At 35.6% G+C, this 24,792-nt stretch overlaps 1 protein-coding gene across 2 annotated transcripts in view; it reads left to right on the top strand.

Moving 5' to 3' along the window:
• The window catches only part of LOC110811155 (U5 small nuclear ribonucleoprotein helicase), a 76,476-nt gene that overhangs the window by 47,238 nt on the left and 4,446 nt on the right, over nucleotides 1-24,792 (top strand). Inside the window, exons 36-49 of one of the 2 annotated variants that reach the window (XM_088211310.1) lie at nucleotides 472-621; nucleotides 710-901; nucleotides 977-1,042; nucleotides 2,620-2,775; nucleotides 2,861-3,004; nucleotides 3,393-3,460; nucleotides 3,529-3,694; nucleotides 3,772-3,834; nucleotides 9,925-10,020; nucleotides 10,150-10,317; nucleotides 10,975-11,145; nucleotides 12,166-12,315; nucleotides 12,383-12,514; nucleotides 22,450-22,551. In XM_088211310.1, coding sequence (XP_088067436.1) covers nucleotides 472-621; nucleotides 710-901; nucleotides 977-1,042; nucleotides 2,620-2,775; nucleotides 2,861-3,004; nucleotides 3,393-3,460; nucleotides 3,529-3,694; nucleotides 3,772-3,834; nucleotides 9,925-10,020; nucleotides 10,150-10,317; nucleotides 10,975-11,145; nucleotides 12,166-12,315; nucleotides 12,383-12,514; nucleotides 22,450-22,551 — 1,824 coding nt within the window. The remainder of the gene's footprint in view (nucleotides 1-471; nucleotides 622-709; nucleotides 902-976; nucleotides 1,043-2,619; nucleotides 2,776-2,860; nucleotides 3,005-3,392; nucleotides 3,461-3,528; nucleotides 3,695-3,771; nucleotides 3,835-9,924; nucleotides 10,021-10,149; nucleotides 10,318-10,974; nucleotides 11,146-12,165; nucleotides 12,316-12,382; nucleotides 12,515-22,449; nucleotides 22,552-24,792) is intronic. The other variant, XM_088211311.1, reaches the window with a different exon arrangement.

Genomic DNA, 24,792 nt, shown 5'->3' with positions numbered 1-24,792 from the left:
AGGTAATTTGATCATCAAATATATAAGCATACCATTCTATCAATTCAAACAAAAACAGTTGTTATTACCATATATTAACACAATTTTTCCAAACATGATATAATTTTACTATTACCATAATCTGTCATTATCATACAATATCATATATTAATGAACCATCATCAAAGTCATCCAAACACTCCCTTGAGTTCTTGAAATGCTTTTTGTGTTTTCTGATTGAATATATTTGAAGGCTGATTTCCTTGAGATACTTTTTTTCCAAGTTACTAGATTTTCAATAAGCTGTCTAATCTTCTAGTGCCATATTATCAAGTAAATTTTAAAGTGAAAATGATATATCTCTTAATCTTGTTTGTAATGCCTCTCTCCTTCTGCTAATATTTGCATTTTTATTAAATAAAATATGTAAATTGATGTTCTTTTTAATTTTGTGTGCTAAATTATGTTTAATCTTTCCTCTTCTATGACCAGGGATATCCAGGAAAATATTACTGCCCGAGGATGAATAGCATGAATAAGCCAGCATATGCTGCAATATCCACCCATTCACCTACAAAACCAGTTCTCATATTTGTTTCATCACGTCGTCAAACAAGGCTTACTGCATTAGACCTAATTCAAGTAAGATATCCAACATCTTGTTGGAAGTATGAGACATTCCTTTGCCATTACTATGTTAAATTGATGAATTCTTTTTTGCAAACTGAAGTTTGCAGCTTCAGATGAACATTCACATCAGTTTCTTAGCATGCCAGAAGCAGACTTGCAGATGGTTCTTTCCCAGGTCACTGATCAGAACTTAAGGCACACCTTGCAATTCGGCGTTGGCTTGCATCATGCTGGCCTGAATGATAAAGATCGATCTCTAGTTGAAGAACTCTTTGCCAACAACAAGATTCAGGCACTGTCTATCCCCAAATCTCATCTCTCTCTCTGATATAAATTTTGACAAATACGTTTTTCTCTCCAATTACAGGTGTTGGTTTGCACAAGTACATTGGCATGGGGTGTAAACCTTCCAGCTCATCTTGTTATTATAAAGGTGACATTGTTTGTACATACTTGATGCATTTTTCTGGCAGAAATAAGGGGACTGATGTCTTGAAAATCTGTCTTTATATATTTTTTTAACATTTTAATGCTGAAATATCGGGAGAGTCATGTGCAAAGTAAACTTTTTTCTAAAAAATGTGGGAAGTAAACTTGACTTCTTTTTTTGCAAAATTTTCATGAAACTTTGGATCTACATAGTGACGGTTGATTAGGCAATTGATCTCACATTATTTAAGCCTGTAACAAAATATATCTGATTGGCTGAGACATGGTCCTCTCTCCAGAAGCAACATCTAGTTTCAACTTTCGATTAGAGGTTTAGTTCATTTATAAATTCTTGAGGAAGTGGACTTTATAGATACCGATTAGGCCTATTGATAATGCAACTTATGTTATTCATTGTGATGTATTCCTAAATTCACAATTCTTGTAAAAGTTTTCTTATTGTAAAAGACATCGTACACCAAATTGATTCGTATTGTCAACCCATTTGGCTTAGAGGGTGTCTGAGGATTGCTAATGAATTTGCTTTAAGGTACTTTAAGCAATTAGGTCATCATTTGAAAAAATAAGCAATTATTTGTGAGATGGTGAAAAAGTAAATTAATAAGGACAAAAAGAACCATGTAAAAAGTTACAAGCATGACGTGATGCAGAACAAGGAGATCCGAAGTGGACATATTTAATGTTAATCGATTCTTCTAGCAGTACCTAGCAAGTCTCTCTTTACCAATCTTAGCCATAATTCTAGTTGCCACAATGAGACCTTCACTAATGCATTTTTGAAGTCTAAAGGTCCCTCAAAGGATAAGGTTTTCGTCTGAACGACTATTGTGAATAGGCTCAACACTAATGATATTTTGCAAGTTCGCAAACCTAAGCACACTCTTTCCTTCAGTGTGTCATATGTGTTTACGGGAGGCCGAGCCTCATTACCATCTCGTTTTGCATTGTGAGATAGCTTGGAGGCTTTTATTTTTTTTTTATACTTCTGAGTTCATGTGGGTTGCCTCCCTAACCCTTGAGTATTTCCTTTCTATATGTTAAATGGAGCTGGTTTAAAGAAGGAAATTACGCTGCTTTGGAGAAGAACTTCCTTTGGTGGTTTGTGGTCGTGGTGGTTGGAGTAGAAGGCTAGACTTTTCAAGGATTGTACTTCCGTCTGTCTATCCTTGTTTTTCTTTGCTTATTTGTTGGCCAAGGCTCATAGTTTCCTTAATGACGTTTCTTTGGTTATTTTGCAAAGGGACCAGGAGGCGTCTTTATGTGCCAATCAGAAATACTAAAACTAAAAATAAGGCTGATTTTCTTTCTAAGATTAAAGTATGTGGTTTCCACTTTATATGTAGTATTTTGATGTTTATAATTTTTTGGGGAGGATGACTTATTCTCTGCATCTGTATTCTTTTCTCTTTTATCATAATAATTTTCTTTCTCTATCAAAAAAATGTTAAATTTAGTTTGTAAATGCATTCGCCTTGTTTGATGAGAACTTTGAAACGTCTCAGAAATTTTTAATTTCAGAAGTGTTAATTGTTGATGTTGACTAGTCATATAATGTCTCAGGGAACTGAATATTATGACGGAAAAACAAAAAGATATGTTGATTTCCCAATTACCGATATCTTGCAAATGATGGGTCGTGCAGGTCGCCCACAATATGATCAACATGGGAAAGCAGTTATTCTTGTTCATGAACCCAAGAAAAGCTTCTACAAGAAGGTAAAAAATTAACAAAGATTTAGTATTATCTTCAATGATCTTAGGTTTCTATTTTACTCTGCAATTATGGTGTTTCTTTTTGCAGTTTCTATATGAACCATTCCCAGTCGAGAGTAGTCTTAGAGATCAATTAAATGATCATATCAATGCAGAAATTGTTTCTGGCACAATCTCCCATAAAGAAGATGCAGTCCATTATCTTACCTGGACCTACTTATACCGTAGACTGGTATGCACTTGATAATTTCATCCTTTGTTTTCTTTTGCTTTGCAACAATACCTCAAGATTTAATCCCATAGAGATGATAAATCTTTCACTTATAAATTCAGTGGGATGAATTAGGTTTCGATGATATCAAATCGTATCAATATCGTGAATAACAGGGAGAAAATTAAAGAAAAATATGAGAATCAGTAACAATATGCTGTTTGTTTAATCAGCTCCATTTTAACTCAAAGTATTAGGTCTATTCAAGTCGACAAGGGTGATTTGTGCTATATAGTACTCTTTTCTATTTAATTTTCTTGGGGAAAGAAAAGGGTATGGATATGGAAATCACTTCTGCTGAAACTCTTTCAATGTTATTCTATCTTTTCACTTTCAATGGTGGAGACAGATGGTTAATCCAGCATACTACGGATTAGACAACACAGAAGAGGAAATTCTGTCTTCATACTTGTCTAGGTAAAAAACAGTTTAGCTCTTGAATTTCTTCTTTTGGTTTCATGTTGAATGACCACTTCCCTTCACAGATTGGTGCAACACACATTTGAGGATCTAGAAGACAGTGGATGCATCAAAATAAATGAAGAGAGTGTTGAGCCTACGATGCTGGGTACAATAGCATCACAGTATTATCTTAGCTACATGACTGTGTCAATGTTTGGATCAAACATTGGCCCAGATACACCCCTTGAAGTAAGGAAATCCAGTAAATAATTAACATTATCACTTTTGTCACCTAGGGATACTATTGATCGATGTACTTTGTGCAGGCATTTTTACACATTCTATCTGGTGCATGCGAGTTTGATGAACTTCCTGTCCGGCATAATGAGGTAAATATAGTTGTTACTAAATCTGTGTTGATTAGAATATTTCGTTGCCTCATTAGGAAAGATATTTTTCCCTTTATAATGTGTAATTAATTATTATAATCAATTGGAATTCCTACAATAATGTAAATTTCCTTATTCGTAAATAAGAATTCTGTATAAATACCCTGATTGTAATTTCACAATTCTATTAGAAAATAAAGTTAATATTTTTTTTAAAATCTTCATAATATCATAATCAAATAAATCTATTTTAGAATTCTATTTTCAGAGTTTTCTTTAAACTCTAAAATAGTATAATAGGCTGAATTGGTACCTGTGTATGAAAGTTCTACTCCCACCACCACCGGCCTATCTCACCGTTGGCCTACCGCACCAAACCCATCCTAGAGATAAAATCCGCAACGAGTTGATCCATAATGAGTATTACATTGTAGTGCTCTTAAAGAATACCACCAACTCGTATCCCAAAGATACAAGCAAAACCGCCTCTTCTCTTAAGTCGAAGCTCTTTACATCTTTTTTGTAAATAGCGAAAGGTAGTGTGTTTTGCCTTACATAAGGAGTGGGAAAATGCCGAAACTGAACTAACGGGGATTTTAGACTCCATGTTGCATCATGAAATCGTAGAACTTCTATACGCAACTAGCCTACCGTCGAATCGACTCTACTTTACGATACCATATTTCTTCTCTTATGAAATTAAACTTCTCCGCTGACAGAGTGCTTCTTTGATTCAAAAGCTATGTCTTTCTCGGTCTTCGTGCTCTTTGGTTATTCACCAGCCAATCCATAAAGATGGTAAGAAAGACAGGGGGTCCTTTCTTTAACCAAACCCCTTTTAGTCGGGTTATGACACCCTATGCTAATAACAATTCCTAAAAAAGCCTCTTAAGCCTTCGTGCCCAATACCCATAGCGAAATGGTTAAGTTCACTGCTCTTTTTGAGTCCTAGTTAGTAAGTAAGCCTCGTGCTCGTTCTATTTTACGTCATTCCAAGCTCAAACCTCTATTCCACTCATTCACCAGCCAATCCATAAAGAAGTTGACTTTGCCAACCCTACCTTCTTCTCTCTCTAGCTCTAAAACCAGGGACTTCCAATCCAATCTCTAGCTCTGAGTAGGCGCTACTCAGGTAGTGTTTTCCGATACGCACCATCGAAAATCTTCTCTTCCGGCTCAAATCGGTCTTCTAGTGTGCGCATAGGGACTGGTCTTACAAATCTGACGCATATTCTCCTCTATCACGCAAACCCAACCGCATCGGGGCAAATTTCGCGATCCAACACACTCCATGCGCAAGTCGTTTCTAGTTTTGCGATCCAGCATCGATTTTGCTTCTTCATGTGCGTCCGCCTTTGGTTTCGCAATACCAACGCAGATCTGATTCCTCCACGTGCATCCATTTTTTGGTTTAGCGATTTAGCTTCTCCGTATGCGTTCACCTGTGGTTTCGCAATATCGGCGCCGGTCCGCCTCCTCTTCACACATCCGCCTTCTGGTTTTCCGATCCGGCGCTGATCTAGCTTCTCCTTGCACGAGCCACTCCAACCGGTCTTTTCTGGTCCTTTTTTCGTGTACCATCACGTCTACCGCCGCTTCCTTGCCAAACAGATCTATTTCCACTGATCTTTTTAAGGCTTGGAATGGTTTTTTTGGCCTCCATTAGTATTGGTCAGAGGGTCTTTTCTATCTTGTTGAGATTAGCTGTTGGGTATTTGTATTTTCCTATCTCTAATTACTTTAAATAATGACAAGAGTAAAAAAATTGTTTGTTCTTAGTTCGAATAACCATTCATCAGCTATTACAGTTTTTTCAAATGAAGAAATTCAAAACTTGAAACGTATCATATCTTAGCTAAACCCTTCATCAACTATTGGTGCATTAAATATGGTGAAAGTAGATATTATTTCCCTCCCTGCTACCTTCAATTCTAATGCTTAGATTATAGATTTTGGAGCTAATAAACATATGATAAGCTCTTATAAAGACTTCCTAACCTACTTTTCTTGTAATAAAGGGGAAAATATTGCAATATGGATCATACACCACTATATCTGGAATAAGTTCTATTAATTGTACTCTCACCATTATTTTGTCTTCAGTTTTTTATGTGTTTAGTTTTTCTAACAATCATTCATCTATTAGTGCCTTCACTAGAAATGTTAACTGTAAAATTGAATTTTTTTCTTATTATTGTGTTCATCAGGATCTTCAAACAGGGAATATCTCTCAAAGGTGTTTGGATGTATTTATTTTGTCCATACTAAGAATGTGGGTAAGTTAGAACCCATGAGTCTTAAATGTGTATTTGTGGGATATTCTCCTACTCAAAAAGATTACAAATGTTATCATCCTCCATTGAGAAGATACTTTGTGACTATGAATGTTACTTTTAGGGAATCTGAGTCTTATCTCAATTCAAACTCAATACCTCTTTAGGGGAAGAGCGACAAAGAAGAAATTGTCCCAGTTTGTTAACTTTTGATCGTTGTATTCAGAGCGAGATAATGTGGGGCGCCTAGATAAATCAGATTTGAAGAGGTATTTAAGAAAGAATAAGATAGAGAAAGTCATTGTGCAATCTGACCCAAATCAAGAATCTTCCTCAATTATTGAAAATACTAGTGAATTATCTTTATTTTGTGATTTATTTGATTATGTAGATAAACCCATTGATCTTAGAAAAAGAGTTAGGCCTTACACTAAACACCGTATGTTTAATTTTGTTTCTTTTGATTCTCTATCACCCTCCTATAGAACCTTTGTCTTGTCTATTTTCTCTATCTGTATTCCATAAGATTGGAAAGAAACTCTACAGGATCTCTAATGGAAGGAAGCTATGATTGAAAAAATGAAAGGTTTGACAAAGAATGAAATTTGAGAGCTTGTTTCAATTCTACTGAGAAAAAAATGGTTAGTTGCAAATGAGTATTTGATATGAAACAAAAAACATATGGGTCGATTGAAAGGTATAAAGTTACTTTGATTAGTGGTTAAAAGGTTTACTCGGATCTATCGAGTGAAATATCAGGAGAAATTTGCACTTGTCGCGAAAATGGATACAATTATAATATTATTATCTTATTCAGCCGACTTTGATTGGGATTTACAACAATTTGATGTGAAAAATTCTTTCCTCCATAGAAACTTAGAGGAAGAAGTATGCATGTAGATTTTTCCTGGATTTGAAGATAAAAGAACACAAGGAAAGGTTTGCAAATTAAAGAAGATCTTATACGAATTAAAGCAGTCTCCAAGAGTATAGTTTGAAAGGTTTAGAAGATGTATGATTTCTTTTGGATATCAACAAAGGCATACTAATCGTACCCTGTTCATCAAACATTATGAGGGTAAGGTTACACTTCTCATTATTTATGTAAATGATATTGTTGTGAATGGAGATGATATAAGGGAAATGACTCGATTGAAAGAAATTCTTGCTCAAGAGTTTGAAATAAATGATTTAGAAAAAGTAAAGTATTTTTTGGGAATTGAAGTTGTTATATCTAATTAAGGGATATTCATTTCTCAAAAAAAATATATCCTAAACTTATTAGAAAAGACTAGTATGATGGGTTGTAAGCTGGTAGAGTATCCTATTGAAAGCAATCACAAATTACAAGCGAGTATTGGTACATTAGTAGATTTGGGAGATATCAGAGATTGGTTGCAAGACTTATTTATCTTTCACATACCAGACCTGATATATTATACGCAGTTAGCCTGGTGAGTCAGTACATGTATGATCCACGCGGTCCTTATTTACATGCCTTTTTCGCATATTGTAATATTTAAAATCTGAATCAGGAAAAGTTCTCTTTTTCTCTAAAAATAGTCACTGTAAGATACAAGCATTTACAGATACTGATTGGACTAGATCACCATATGATAGCAGGTCAACTATTAGTTATTGCACGCTTGTAGGAGGCAACCTGGTTACTTAGAAAAATAAGAAGTAGAATGTAGTTGTTCGTTTCAGTGCTGAAGTAGAATATAGAGAAATGACCCAAGAATTATGTGAATTATTATAGCTGTAAAAATTAATGAAAGAACTAAAACTATTCAAAGAAAAGAGTTTATCTTTATTTTATAACAATAAAGCAGTCAGTAGCATAATCCATAATCTAGTTCAACATAATCGGACAAATCATATTGAGATTGATCCACACTTTATAAAAAAGAAAGTGGTTGATGGTTACTTATGTCTGTATCATGTATCTTCTAATGAACAGGTGGCAGATGTTTTTACTAAAAAACTTTACAATAAATCTTTCCATAACTTAATCTGCAAGTTGGGCATGGGTGATGTCTTTGCACCAACTTGAGAAGATGTGCTAATTAGAATATTCCATTGTCTCATTAGTGAAGATACTTTTTCCTTTATAATGATGTAATTAATTAATAGAATCAATTAGAATCTCTATAATAATGTAAATTTCCTTATTCGAATATAGAAATTTTATATAAATATCCTGATTGTAATATCATAAGTATATTAGAAAATAAAGTTATTTTCTTCAAAATCTTTATTATGTTCTATTCAATATTTTATAGTTGCATCTCAAGGATAATGCAGTATAGTAAGACTTATTTAGTATGTCCGAGTATCTGTGGAATTGGAGGTCAAATATCATGTACAGATGCATTTGACCCCTACGTTAGCTTATCATATTCATTTATTCCCATAAAATGGACATCTCCATTAAAGACTTAAACCTTCATTTTTTTTCTCTGTACTTGGACACATCTACCTAGTTGACTCTTTTGTTTAAAGTGATTCTGTGTATCTACTTTTATCGAAGAGGGGTATGGTAATCATGCACTTCCTCGGAATGAACGGAAGAAAAAGTGATCCATTTTCAGTAGGTATTTTTTCTCATATTCTTTGAGTTCTTGGTACTTAAATCACATCAAAAGATGTTAATCACACTGCACGGTGCTATATTGGCACAGTCAACCTTTATTGTGCCTACCAGTTTATGTTCCTGTTGGAAATTTTGTTATGCCATGCTTCACCTTGCTACATGAGAAGAAACAGTTTGTCAGCCCACGCGTCGTATCTACTGCATGGTGTTGTTTATTGTGTTCTGGTTTGTTTATTTTAAAGCTTATAAGAACAAGTTCTTTTGTTATTAATTATTCCAAATAACTTATTCTCTATGAAATATACTAATTCATATATTTATTCAACACTTCAGCTAATAAAAATAAGCTAGTTTATAACATGAAATAGCTTGATCTGTAGATTTAGTAATAAACTAAAATTTTACTATAAAACTTTAGAAGTTTTATATCAAATATTCCAACTGACCTTTAGGAAGGAATTTTTTTTTTTCAAAAAAGATGCACAGGCGGTATAAAGGAAATTTTACTAGAAAACATATGGATTAACGAGTACAATTAGCAAGAGTGTAAGATTTAATACCAACACATTGTATTCTTTTAGCTAAAAGACATGGCATTTCAATTTTGTGTCGACCGCAAAATTGTGATATTTGAATTGTCACATTTGCAAATGCTGGCTGGCACATCATATCATGCCGAGTTTTGAGTTCTATTAGCGAGTGTCAAGTCATCCATGTCCTATGAGCCTGTATAGTCTCATATATTAAGGATTCCTGAAAAGAGGCATTTGGTATTAAACTTGTATTTTCTTGAGGAAGTATTTGACTTATGGCCCTTTGTAATTTATATTTTAAGCTCCTTTGATTTTATTAATTTTCTGCCCTAGGATGTTTGCCTTGAACCCTTTCTGCATTAACAATATGATATCTTTGCTAGCCGCTACATCTTTTCTATTTGTCTCATCACGAGCTTGTGGACTTATCATAATTATGTGAATGCACAATGCAGGTACTTTAGAATATAGATAAGTTGGCAGAACATAATTTGAAGGGAATATGTCTCATTAGTCTGATTCTTGTGACATCCAAAATTATTTTATTGTTCAAACACTAATTAAATCCTGATTTTTCATCAATTTGCATGCTTGTTAATTCTCTATTCGGAATGATGGGCTCTTGTGAAATTATCTTAATGGATCAACAAATATTTATTTTTTTGCATTGTTGTGTTTGTTTCTTTTTTAGGAAAACTACAATAAAGCATTATCTGAGAGAGTTAGATATATGGTGGATGAGAATCGCCTTGATGATCCTCATGTTAAAGCAAATCTCTTATTTCAGGTTCAAGTCCCTGTTATTACATCTTTTAGCTTGATCAAAACCAAAGATTCCCCATTTTTTTATTTCTTTATTTGCTTTCTCCTGACTACCTATTTTTATAATTTTTCATTAATGAATTCTGGAATGCAGGCATATTTCTCTCAGTTAGAGTTACCAATCAGTGACTATATAACGGATCTGAAGTCAGTGTTAGATCAAAGTATTCGCATCATCCAAGCAATGATAGATATATGTGCTAATAGTGGATGGCTTTCGAGCTCAATTACATGCATGCATCTTTTGCAAATGATAATGCAGGTACTTCTCTTTCATTGTCTTCCATTTGTGAATTCTTTTTTCTGTATATGCTAGGAAGATCCAATTATTAGGTAGTAAAGCTCAATGACTTCCAAAATATGAAGAGATTTATGTCATTGTCTTAGTAGATCTCTGTTCAAGCTTAGTGTCTTCCATCTCCAGATTTCCAGCCAGCTTTCAAGGCTTGTTATTTCATTTGAGATGTTGCTTGCTGTGCTGCTTTTCCATGGATATGGACCTTTAGAAGAATAATATAGATAGCCAATCCATGTTGGCCATTCATAATTAATCATGTAGTTTGTCGCTTACGTATCCCTTCATTGATCTCTTGGTTGCCATAAGTTTGTTCAATTATTTGGACCTATAAAACTTTATTGACATTGAAAGTTGGATTTTCTATTTATCCTATAATTTGCCAGCAAAATTTTTAAAATTTGTGTAATTCATTTATTATTTTTCCAATGTAGTCTAAGACGAAGCAACTCTAGTTGTTTTAAATTGTCTACATCCCAATTTTTCTTAATATCAAGTTCCCAGTTTATTTAGAGGGTTTATCCTTTTATTTAATTTTTTCTTTGCTAGAAAGAAAAAAAAAAGGGAAAAAAAAAACACTACTCTTGGTTCTTGCTGCATGACATATTTTTGTTGTATTTTCAGGGTATGTGGTTTGATCAGGGTTCTGCCTTGTGGATGTTGCCATGCATGAATACTGATCTCATAAGCCTGCTAAGCAAAAGAGGAATTTACACTGTGCAGCAACTATTGGATCTTCCTAGAGGAACTTTGCAGTCTGTGATTGGAAACTTCCCTGCTTCAAGAGTCTATCAGGTGCATATCACTACTTTCTAAAATTGGTGATTGCTCCAAAGTATCATATCTGCCTCTGCATCTGAGGAAAAAAATGATTGTTTTCATTTATTTCAGCAAGGAAAATGAAGAGAAAGTACAAATTTTCTTTTTTTAATTGTTTACGCCAAAAGTGTATCCAACGTCACCCAACTATCAAGCATGCATACCAGTCTCCTTAGGCATGTTTTATTTGTTTTTGTATAAACTTTGCTTTAGTCAGGTGAGCCAAATTTTACGCCAACCATGTCTCATGACTAAACACATATATAAACACATTTAATTTTTCTAACATTTAGAAAAGCAAATCTCTGAAGTACCATCCGTAGTTTCTGATTCTACTGCTGTTAAAGGTTGTGCAGCCAAATCCACAACATTACTGTCACATAGTGCATTCAGAATATTACTTTTTTATCTAAACCTCAGCATTGCACAGAACCATCTAAGTAACGTCTCATCTCATATGGTTGTTTTTTGCCACTAAATTCCCTCATGAACACCCCACTAGCCCAGCTTCTTTTTCTGCTTCTAGTGATCCTGAACTCTCATCATACTCTCCTTAATCTTGTTTGCAATCAATCATGAGAGTAGACCCAACAAGTGTGCTTGCTTTACCACCTGCTGGGCTCCTCTGGCACAACTAAATCTCTAATTTTCTGCTATATTTCTGTCAAATCAATCTTAATCTATGGTGGTCCATGGAGGTTTTTGTTCAAACTGGCTAGATGAGAATTAGATAAACGATAGGCATTCTTGAATTGTTTTTGTTAAAGAATGTATTTTATCTATTAAATAAGACTAAACTAAGTTAAAAGGTATTAAAGTAACACCATCCCTTCTTAATCAATTATAGTTTTCATTTATCTCCCTAAAACTTGTATCATATAGTGACGTATTGTTTAATGAGAATACAACACATTTATTCCTGACAATTTTAGGAGAGACATTACAAAATCTAAGTATTCATGACTTCACTGTATATGTTGTACTATGCGTCATCAGGATCTGCAGCATTTTCCTTGTATCCAAATGAAATTGAAACTACAGAAGAAGGACAATGATGGTGGAAAACCTCGCACTCTAAACATCAGGTTGGAGAAGATAAATTCCAAGCGGAACACATCTAGGGCTTTTGCCCCTCGATTTCCAAAGGTAAAAATGCACGTTATTCTTAGTACTTTATATCAGAAAACTTGACCTTTTCCTGCCCTTCTTGCAGATAAAAAACGAAGCATGGTGGTTGATTCTTGGCAATACCTACACCTCTGAACTATATGCTTTAAAAAGAGTTTCTTTCACAGACCGCTTAGTTACCCACATGGAGCTCCCATCTGGGACAACTACTTTCCAGGTGAAGAAACACTTGATATCTCTCTCCTTGTCCCTTGATGTAGTAGTCACATAGTTTGACTAGTTCTTGGACTAGATGATGAATCCTAAAAAAAGTCCTCTTGAGATGATTGAAAGAAATCCTCTGAAAGTTATTGGTGATTGCTTACGGCTTGTTAGATTTTGAAATTTTTTCTGCAAACCTTGTTATTGCTGTTATCTGTGTTTAGTCTTTTACTTCTTGGTTAATTGGCTGCTTAAAACTTGTATTAGTGGACAAGTTTTTTATGGGAATAATGTAAATATTGAGATTACTTAAGGCTATAAGCAAAGTAGTTTTTACCGTTTAGGCAGTATTAGCTGTCCTTGGCACTTTAATATTATGTATTTTTAAGGGAATTTTGATGAAGTAATTTCTGATTTTTTTCTGCATCAACTTCTTCTCTTCTGGGGCATAATACTAAAGAACGGTATCCAAACTCTTAAGTTTCCTGGAAGGACCGAGAGAAAGGAATTTTTGCTGTAAAACCTCATAAAAAATATCCCCTCCAGCATAGGAACAGCTTCACCTCCTTTTTTTCAATGGAGAGAACTATCAACTATTGGCTACTAGGATGAAAGCTCCTCTAGAAGGCATCAATTTACGGGTGGCTGTTGAATCAGAAGGAATCCTCCTCCCTTGAGAGCCAACTCAATCATGACCTAAATGAAGCATCATGCAAAGGAAATGTCCAAAAACTCTAAAGCTCTATCCTTCATTCGTTCTGTTATTTGTGGGAATAGGCAACAAGAAGACTTGGGACAGGATCAAAAAAGCATTTCAAATGAATGAAAAGACAAAACAGATACAAGTGCCAACCTAAAAAGAGAATTTGAAATGCTTAGGACAAGTGATCTTTGAGAGAGTGATGAAGGTGGTGGTGAAACAAGTGAGAATACTTGGAGAAGAACTAGCAGACAAAAAAAAGGATAAAAGGTGTTTGGCTAAGTTAGTAAATGCTTTACAGGCAAGAAAACAGAGGAGAACCTGAGGCTGAATGAGATTACAGAAGATGCTTTTGTGATGAAGAACAAAGGCAGATTCAAGGGAGTAATGCTAGAAACAAAACAGCAGGAAAAGAGAAACAAGAAGGCAGTAAGAACTACAGAGAAGAAAGAATAAGTTTTCTCCATGTCCAACCTGGAAGAAAAAATCAATTACTCTTTAAGTATTATGTCTTTTATTACTTCCAATCTGGTGTCTATGGGACCTATGTTTTTTATTACTTCCAACCTGGTGCGTAGTGCAGGTCGCACAAGCCTTTGGACATGTGGAAAAAGTATGCAAGTCTAAGGGATCCAGAACGGAAGACTTTAGTTGTTTAAAGTCGAGAGCAGCAGTAGAAAAGCTTTTTGTGGCCACCTGCTACTCGACCAGCTTAATTAGCAATGTTTTGATTGATTGATAATTGATGTAGCGACATGACACCAAATGAAGTCTTGTCTATAAACCTCGAAAGATCCGACATATCCAGGGTCAATATGAGTAGTGGAGAAAAACGATGAAGGAAAATGAGACACTACAATAATGAGACTATCAAGTACACAAGTTATTTATGCTTCTTTCTTAGTACCTAACTTGATCAAAATGCAATGTGTTAGCGAAATGCTTGAAAAGAACAACTCCTTACTATTTAAAAATGAATAGTTCATTACAGAAGACCCTAATGGATATAACTATTGGCTATAAAAATGAGCAATCGAAGTTTCTCTTTACACAAAAATCTTGCACTAGTTCATGTAGGATTGACGGATAATTTTGCCTATTGGCTGCAAAGGTTTGGACACAACAATATGCAATCCATTACAAAATGACCTAAGAGAAAGGGTGTTGGTGGAATACCAACCTTGGTGTAGCATTTTGGAGTTTGTGAAGTATGTGAACTCGTGTAACAAAAGCAAATTGGCTTTTCCAAAGAATCAAGCTTGGAGAGTTGCAAGAAAGCTACAGTTCATCCACACAAGCTCATGTGGCTCCATGAATACCTGTTCACCGAGTGGTGTTAAGAATGGTTTCATGTGTATTCTATTTACTATTACAGTCATATATCTACATGTTTTTCAGGATGGAAAAGAAAATTGTTAGAATATTATAAAATATTCTCTATACATAATAATATAATTATATTTCTAAATATGTAAGCATAATTATTAAGAAAATAATTAGGATAATTTATATTGGTTACCATATATGAATCCGTTTACATGTATATATATATATCTCTACTTCTCATTTCAATAATAATACAAGAATTATTCTGTATTTTTCTTTCCTAACCCTTTACATGGTATCAGAGTTAGGGTTAGGGTTAGGATGTTAGGGGTCAAATCACATTATAACAAAAGAAGGGTTGAACAACCCATTCTCGGTGCCGGAGGAAGACAATCACCGATCTCCGGCCAGTTCAGAGTGCGGCTAGTATGGTGGTGTACGCGGGAGAAGCAAAGGAAGCAGTTTGCATGGTGGTTTGAGGCTGTGTGCAGCGGGATTGCCGAAGGAGAGCATTTTCGTGCGTTATGGGTTCCCTTTCGCAGATAGAAGCAACAGAGGAGTTATGTCAGCCGGTTCTGTGCACGAAACCAGAAGGCCGAAGAGGGAAAAGGCGCAGTAGAGCAGATCGCGTGACAGCAAGCGATTATCTGCTCTCCGGCACGATTTGGGGTGTTTCTACGAGCGTCATTCCAGATTAGGGTTGACATTGAAGTTCTGTGGTGATTTCCGACCGAAAGGAGACTGTTTGATGGTTTCAGGCGACATCGCGTGTAACTTTGGTGGTAACGCGTGGCTTTCCGACAACGACAGGTGCGGCATCGCTGGTTCCGATGGTTGATAGTGAGGTCCTGGTAGGATTGTTGATACTCGTGCGTGAAGAAGTACTCTGTTTTCTCATATCTTCTGATATATTTACAGTGTTTTTCGAATATCTCTGGTTGTTGTGATTTTGGTATTCTTAGTGGTATTTTTTTATAATTCCTGAATTAGAATTTATGATAATATTATCAGTTATTACTGTCGTAAATAAGGCATATAAAGCGGTACTGTAAGAGATTGCAGAATCACAATCAGAGGAGACAGACCGCTAATATTGTTGCTGCTACTATTAGTTCATCTTTTGAGAGAATTGTTACGATTTCAGCTGATGAATATTACTAAATTCACTCCGTATCAAGAATTTTTTAATATATTTTCTGCTCCTACTGAATCAAAGAGAAAATATTTTATCTCCTCCTTAAACAGATGGGTGATTAATTTTGGTGTTACAAATCACATGACAAGTTATCCTAATATTTTTTCTATCTTTCGACCACACAAAACACATTTTCCTATAACTATTGTTGATGGGTCGACATATAATATTGTAGGTTCGGGGACCACAAAACCAACGTCATTTGTTACTCTGTCATCTGTATTAAGTCTACCTAAATTTGCCTTCAATTTGATTTCTATGAGTAAGATTACTAAAGAATTGAATTGTTGAATTACATTTTTTCCTGATCACTGTATTCTTCAAAATCTTATGACGAAACAGATTATTGGTAAAAGAAATATGTCAGAGGGTCTTTACGTTCTTGATACTTTCTCGATCAGTTGTCTGCTCTAGTATTATCTCTTCATTTGAAACACATTGTCAATTGGGACATCCATCTCTACTTGTATTGAAAAAGATATGTTCTCAGTTTCATGATGTATCCTTATTGGATTGTGAGTCATGTCGGTTTGCAAAATATCACCATAATCCATCAGGTCCAAAGGTCAATAGATGAGCTGACTCCACTTTTGAGTTAGTTCATTTTGATGTTTGGGGTCCCTGTCCTGCTCCATCCAAAACTGGATTTCAAGTATTTCGTTACTTTTGTCGATGATTTTGTCTCGCATGACTTGGATATATTTAATGAGAAATCGTTCGAAAGTATTATCTCATTTTTGTACTTTCTATACTGAAATCAAGACACAATTCAATGTTTTTGTACATATAATAAGTGATAATGTTAAAAAATATATGTCAGATTCATTTCAGAACTACACCATCTCAAAATAGGATCGTTGAGAGTAAGAACAGACATTTACTTGAGACAACTCGAGCCATGTTGTTCCAAACACAAGTCCCTAAGCAATTCTGGACTGATGTTGTTTCTACAGCTTGTTTCTTGATTAATCGTATGTCATTTATAATGTTTGATAGGGATGTTCCTTAAAGTCTCATTTTTCCGAACAAGTCTTTGTTTCTGGTGCAACTCAAGATATTTGGTAGTACTTGTTATGTTCGAGATGTGCGATCTACTGTGATAAAATTGGACCTAAAGACCTTGAAGTGTGTATTTTTAGCGTATGCTCGCATCCGGAAAGGATACAGGTGTTACTCTACAGATCTCAATAAATATTTGGCATCAACTAATGTGGTTTTTTCAGAAAATATACCGTTCTTCTCCTCATCATCCAAGTCTACAAGTCCGGAGGTGGACAACAAGTGGCTCATTCATAGGTTCACACCAAGTGCCTTTACTGAGTAAACAGATAGAAGTACTTATCCAGATGATGTGCCTCCAGCTCTACTCGAGCAAGTTAATAATAGTGTTCGTGTGCTTCTAACCTAAGTACCACCACCAATTGTTTATGTTTATTTCAACAAACAACAAACTAATTATACATGTCCTGCACCAAATCCGTCATCACCTGATTCTACCACACAGGATCTTGATCTTCCCATTGGTCTTCGTAAAGGTAAACATCAGTGCACTATTTCTACGCCAACTTATCGCATTGTTAATTTTATATCATATGATCATCTGTCTCTTTCATCTAGTACTTTAATTGCTTGTATAGATTCAACTTTTATACTCAAAACAGTTAAGGAGGCTCTGAATCATCCTAGTTGGTGTAATGTTATGCTTGAGGAGATAAATACTGTTGATGATAATTATACTTGGAATCCGGTACATTTACCCTAAGGAAAAAAGGCTGTAGAGTGCAAATGGATATTTGTAATTAAAGTGAATTCAGATGACTCTATGACAAAACTTAAAGCTCGACTAGTAGTAAAAGGATATGCTCAAACTTATAGGATGGACTATTCTGATACATTCTCTCCAGTGGCCAAACTTACATTTGTCCGTTTATTCATATCTATTACAACCTCATGAGATTGGCCCTTACACCAGTTGAATATTAAAAATACATTTATTCATGGTGATCTCTTAGAAGAAGTGTATATGGAGCAGCCACCTGGGTTTGTTGCTCAGGGGGAGTACGGAAAAGTTTGCATTTGAACAAATCTTTATATGGTTTGAAGCAGAGTTACCGTGCGTGGTTTGACAAATTTAGTGAGTTAGTATGTGAGTTTGGATTGAAGAAGAGTAAGTGTGATAATTCAGTCTTCTATAGACAATCAACAGCTGCTATTATATTTCTTATTGTTTATGTTGATGATATTGTGATTTTAGGAGATGACTATGCAGGAATATCCTCTCTCAAGTCATTCTTGCATACCAAGTTCAATACTAAAGACTTGAAATAGTTAAAATACTTTTTAGGAGTTGAAGTAGCAAGAAGTACGGAAGGGATTTTGTTATTTCAGAGAAAGTATATACTTGATCTACCTGCACAAACAGGAAAGTTGGGAGCTAAGTCATATAGTATACCAATGGTACTAAATGTACATTTTAGTAAAGATGATGGTGATCCCCTTGATAACCCGGAGAAATACAGGGGACTTGTTGGGAAATTGAATTACTTTACTGTGACTTGTTCAGATATTGCATATCTTGTCAGTGTTGTTATTCAGTTTATATCGGCACCTACAGTCAAACATTGGGAGGCTTTGAAACAGATTTTGTGTTACTTAAAATGTGCCTCGGGGTTCCGCATAGTATTCAGAAATCAGGAGTATATTCACATTAAATATTTTACAAATGCTGATTGAGCTGGATTTAAGATTGATAGAAGGTCTACTACAGGTTATTCTGTTTTTGTTGGTGGGAATCTCGTATCATGGAAAAGTAAGAAATAAACAGTTGTATCTCGCTCAAGTGTAGAGTCCGAATATAGAGTTATAGCCCAGTTCACATGTGAAATTTTATGGATGTATCATCTATTAGATGAAGTAGGTTTGAAGCCCTCATCTTCTGCAAAACTTTGGTGCAATAATCAGGTTGTGATTCATGTTGCCTCAAATTCTGTGTATCATGAGATAACCAAACATAGTAAGATTGATTACTACTTCATCCGAGAGAAGATTTAAGAAAATTTTATATCTATTGGTTATGTGAAGACAGGAGAACAAGTTGGTGATATATTCACAAAATTTCTGAATAGAATACAGATTGAGTATCTTTGGAACAAGCTGGACATGATTAATATTTATGCTCCAGCTTAAGGGGGAGTGTTAGAATATTATAAAATATTCTCTATAGATTATAATATGAATCATCTTTCTAAATATGCAAGCGTAATTATGAACAAAATAATTAGGTTAATTTATGTTGGTTACCATACATGAATCCGTGTCATGTATATAAATTCCTACTTCTCATTTCAATAATAACACAATAAGTATTCAATATTTTTCTTCCCTAACCCTTTACAGAAATAAATAATTAGTGTAATTTATCTTTATACTCTTTAATCTAATTTACTCTTCTTTTAATACTCCCCTTCAAACTGAAGAATAGATATTATCTATCCCCAACTTGTCGATAAGAGATTTGAATATTTGATTGTTTAACCTTTTAGTTTACATATCTACTAGTTGAGAATTGATAGGCAAGTGTAGATATATATTAGGCTACTGTTAAGTTTTTATTTGATAAATAACTATCGATCTCGATGTGTTTAGTCTCATCATGTTATATTAGATTGCGAGAAATACTTATGCCTTACTTGTTATCATAGTATAAGCATATGGGTTTTTTCCACTTGATTCTATGGTCTTCCAAAATTCTTTTTTCTCTATAATAGTTCATATACCCCTTGTACTAGTGTCTAAAATTTTAATCTGTAATTGATCTTGCAACTACATTTTGTTTTTTATTTCTCCAAATAACTAGATTACCCCTAAATAAAGTACAATAGTCTGTAGAAAATCTTCTATCTACAATTAAGCTTGCATAATTTACATAAGTATAGGCTTTTATGAATAATTTATCATTCTTCCTGAACATGGGCAGGGGTTAAGAATTTTTAGAAACGGGAAGGGCTTCTGAAAATCAATCTTTTACCACAAGAAAGAGGTGGAGTGGCTGAGGGAGAGCTTTAGACAGTTCTGATGGAGAAGGGGGGAGAATCCTGGGGAAGGAGTCAGGGAAGCGAAGAGCATGTAATATGGATGGCTCTGAGTGGGAATGGAAGGGGAAACTTTATGGTCTTGTCTTGCATTAAAAGGGGTTAAAGGTTAGATGCACTCGTATATTCATCCCAGAGGGAGAGACAATGCTCGGATGGTGGCATATGATGGAGGCAATATTCGAGGTTAGCGGGGTTGAATTAGTGCTATCGGACTAGGTGACAAAAAAAGGCAAAAAGATTAGTCTGGCTAGCTTCCTGGCCACTGCTATTGGCCAATATGTTATGTTTGACGAAAGTAGGTGTCCATGCTGTAGTACAGGGCTGGTGGTTTGACTGGAAAGAAAGGTCGGCGTGTCTTTCTTGGAAACCTTACAAACCGATTCTCGAATCCTAAATCAGGTGGAAACGACGATACTCGAATCCATTCCTTGACCTAGACAATTCAAAATTCAAAATCCCAAAAGTCCCCAAAATTCGAAGCGGGAAAGACCCAAAATGGTTTGGGTAGAAACGACAATCACTCCAGTCGTTTTAACAAATCAACAATGGGGAAGGCACTAGCGGGTTCTGTTTTGAGTGGAGAGGGAAGTTCAAAACCTGGGCCAAATGTGAGCCGAGCGGCCCGAAGGTATACGTAGGCAGAAAAGGATAAATGGGCGATCGGTGTGGATCAGGCTGGTCCATCAAAGAAATCCTACAACATAAGGGTTAGGCATTTGAGGCGGGTAGTGGTCAACCCATTCAAGAAAATTGGTGGAAGAATTAAAAGAAAAAAAGAAAGAAATAGCACGAAGTGAGCCCTAAAAAGAAAGGTTTAGGCAGAAAACAAAGAAGCGAGCGAGCCCTTGGGCAAACCTACATAATCATGGTGGAGAAAAAGAATTTTTTGAGTTGATTCTTAGCTCGGCCAAACTGGGAAGAGATGAAGTAAACTCAACAAAAGGCTTTTCGAGTGAGACGGAGATGGCGGTTTTCATGAAAACAAATTGTAGAATTATTTTTCTGTATTTTTTTCTTTTTCTGTCTTTTATAACCTGGCAATATAATAAAATGGTTACTGCAAGGTTGTGCTGTTTTTTCCCCTCCACTAGAGAAGTTTGTTAATTTTTGTCTTTTTCTTCCTTCCTTTGCCTACAAAATGTTGTTGATTATCGATTAATAAAAGGGTGAGAAGAAAAGAGAAGTTATTTCTTATTCTCAAGTTCTTCATGGTATCAGAGCAAGTCTGATCCAAATTCTTCGGCATCCCTCTTGCATTCAATTGGCAATGGATGAGCAGAGCCCTTCTCTGTCCGAAGTTCTTTTGGGCTCTCACCTTCCGGTGCCTGACCGCCATGCTCTTGCTGATCAGGCTCCATCTTTCATTACTGGCCATCAACTAAATGGCAGTAACTATCTTCAGTGGTCGTCTTCGGTGTTGATGTTCATCCGAGGAAAATGCCGAGATGAATATCTCACTGGAGAGCTCTCACCTCCTCCCACGAACGATCCAAATGCTCGGATATGGAAAGTTGAGAACAATCTTGTTATGTCTTGGTTGGTGAACTCAATGACCACTGAGATTGGCGAAAATTTCCTCCTTTATGAGACTGCGCATGATATCTGGGTTGCAATTCGTGAGTTCTACTCCATTCGCGACAACACTTCCGCCATCTTTGAAATCAAAGTAAGCATTCACGACCTGCACCAAAAAGAAAAAATAGTAACTCAATATTACATTTTTCTTACTCGAAAATGGCAGCAACTTGATGTTTTTGAGGAACATGCTTGGAGATGCCCAGAGGATGCCAGGAGATTCTGAAGCAATCATAGAACAGAGACGAATCTTCAAGTTTCTTTTCGAACTAAACAAAAACCTCGACGAGGTAAGAGAACACATCCTTGGAACCAAACCTCTCCCGAACATCAGAGAGGTGTTCTAGGAGGTGCGATGCGAAGAAAGCAGGAAGAAAGTGATGATGGGTGACTCGCAACTCAACCCTAACCCTGCTGAAAGCATATCTCTCTCACCCGAGACTGTTACTGTTCTCACAAGTCGGGTGACTGAGCGAAAGGGACGGCCATGGTGTGAATACTAAAAAAAGCCAAGACACATTCGTGGAAGATGCTGGAAACTTCACAGGAAATCGGCTGAGAAGAATAAAACATGAAAGCAGGAAATTGAGGAAATTCATCGGGGCAATTTTATCTCAACAGAGGAGGGATCCACTGCAGCCGTTTCTACCGGAAGCTCCTTATTTAGTCTTGAACAAATCAGCCTCCTCCAAAAATTGTTTTCACCCAATATGGTTCTCAGTAATGCTTCTACAGCTCACAAAAGTAATTTTTCTGGTTTCTCAACTTATTCCACTAAAAAAGGAATATGGATTATTGACTCAGGTGCTTCCAATCATATAACTGGGGATATCTCACTATTCAAGGAATATAGTAAGTGCGTAAGTAAATTCTCAGTTAAAATTGCTGATGGCTCTAGCTCCCAAGTCGAAGGAACAGGACTAATTGCACTGACACCCAAGTTAATTTTGTACTCTGTGCTATATGTTCTAAATTTGGATTGCAATCTCCTGTCAGTAAGTAAATTATCATAGGACTTGAATTGTGTGGCTACATTTAACTATAAACTGTGTGAATTTCAGGACTTGGACTCGGGGAAGACGATTGGCAATGCTAGTATGGATTCGGGTTTTTATCTACTGCAAGTTAACAACTCTTCTCTTAATAGACAAACTCATCATGCAGTATGTACTAATCCTGAATCTGTAAACAACTTAAATATAAAATGCTCCATCATGTTATGGCATTACCGTTTAAGACATGCTAACTTCGTGTACTTGAAAAAACTATTTCCTACTTTGTTTCGAAATGAAAATCCAATTCCTTTCAATGTGAAGTATGTTAGCTGTCCAAACATATTCGAAATTGATTTTCCAGTTCTGTTTACAAACCCACAAAACTTTTTTCATTAATTCATAGTGATGTATGGGGTCCCTCTCAGGTCACTAATATTATCGGAACAAAATGCTTTGTATCTTTTGTTGATGATTACATTAGAATTACCTGTATTTTTCTCATGAAAGAAAAATCTGAAATTGGTCAGATTTTTAAAAAATTTTACATTATGATTCAAAATCAATTTCACACCAATATCCAAGTAGTGAGGTCAGACAATGGGTGTGAATACTTTGAAACCACTTTGAACCAATATTTTTCTAACCACGGCATTATCCATCAAAGTTCTTGTCTCAATACTTCACAACAAAATGACATAGCTGAACGGAAAAATAGACACATTCTTGAAGTAGCCCGATCAATCATGTTCACTACCCACATTCCAAAATTTCTTTGGGGAGAGACTGTTCTCACCGCTGCATACTTGATAAACCATATGCCCTCCCGAACTCTCATTTCGAACACCCTATGATATCCTCCTTAAGGCCTTTCCGCAATTTCATATTCTTCATACCCTTCCCTATAAAGTTTTTGGTTGTTCTACCTATGTTCATGTTCATACTCATCTCAGGGGTAAACTTGACCCACGGGCCATTAAATGTGTTTTTGTTGGATATTTACCAAGTCAAAAAGGATACAAATGTTTTTGTCCCAATACTCATCATTTCTACAACACTATGGATGTCACTTTCTTTGAAAACCAGTCCTTCTATCCCATTACTGATATTCAGGGGGAGAATCCTAATCAGGAATATCAAGTATGGGATATAAGTACACTACCTCTCACTTTTTCTCCCCTCACTATTCCCGAGTCCTCATCAAATTTTCCTGAAACCAGTATCAAAGAGTCTGAACCTAAACCTATACCTACTAATATCAACAAAGAGTTACGTGTCTATACTAGGAAACACAAAACTCTAGTTAATAAAGATTCTGAACCAACTACACACTGCCATGAGTCTATTCCAGTTCTAAGCAGTAAGAACACATCAGGTAATGAGTTTTCAGGCACAATTTCTGATACGGTTACCACTATTGATCATGATACTGAGTTACCTATTGCTTTGCGGAAAGGAATTCGATTTTGTACTAAACACTCTATACAGAATTACATTTCATTCAGCCACTTGTCCTTAAAGTATCATGCATATGTAAGCAAACTTGATGGCAGCCTCACTGAACCTAAAACCATTCATGAAGCCCTTGCATTGCCAATGTGGAGAGATGTTATTCAAGCAGAGATTAGGGCTCTTGAAAAGAACAAGACTTGGGAACTAACAGAACTTCCACCGAGAAAACATAAAGTTGGGTGCAAATGGGTATTTACTGTAGAACACAATTCTGATGGAAGTATGAATCAATACAAAACTCATCTAAGTAGCTAAAGGCTTCACTCAATCTTATGGGATAGATTATCAAGAGACATTCGCCCCAGTAGCTAAGCACAACACTATTCGAATATTACTCTCTCTTGCCTCTAATCTTGATTGGTCTTTCTGTCAACTTGATGTAAAGAATGCATTTCTCAATGGAGATTTAGAAGAATAGGTATACATGGAAGTTCCTCTAGGCCTTGAGACCACATATAAAATTCACAAGGTATGCAAACTCAAAAAGGCACTCTATAGTCTAAAACAATCTCCAAGAACTTAGTTTGACAGATTTACCAAAGCAGTTAAACATATGGGCTATGAGCAATGTCAGTCTGATCATACTTTGTTTATCAAGAACAGTGCCTCTGGTAAGAAAGCTATCTTAATTGTCTATGTTGATGATATTATTTTAACAGGTGATAACATAGAGAAAATTCAAAAACTCAAAAGTTTTCTTGTCATAGAATTTGAGATAAAAGATCTTGGAGCACTCAGATATTTTCTGGGAATAGAATTTGTTCGTTCTAAAAAGGGGATATTTGTGTCACAATGGAAATATTTTCTTGACCTGCTAAAAGAAACAGAGATGCTCGGGTGTAAACCAGCAGAAACTCCCATGGAAACGACTACAAAAGTTGGATTTAAAAAAGGCAAGCC

The sequence above is a fragment of the Carica papaya genome, chromosome 9, assembly GCF_054855325.1.
Source record: "Carica papaya isolate Zhongbai chromosome 9, ASM5485532v1, whole genome shotgun sequence".
NCBI lineage: Eukaryota > Viridiplantae > Streptophyta > Magnoliopsida > Brassicales > Caricaceae > Carica > Carica papaya.
The sequence above is the reverse complement of the archived record's forward strand: the minus strand, read 5'-3'. Positions and strand labels throughout refer to the sequence as shown.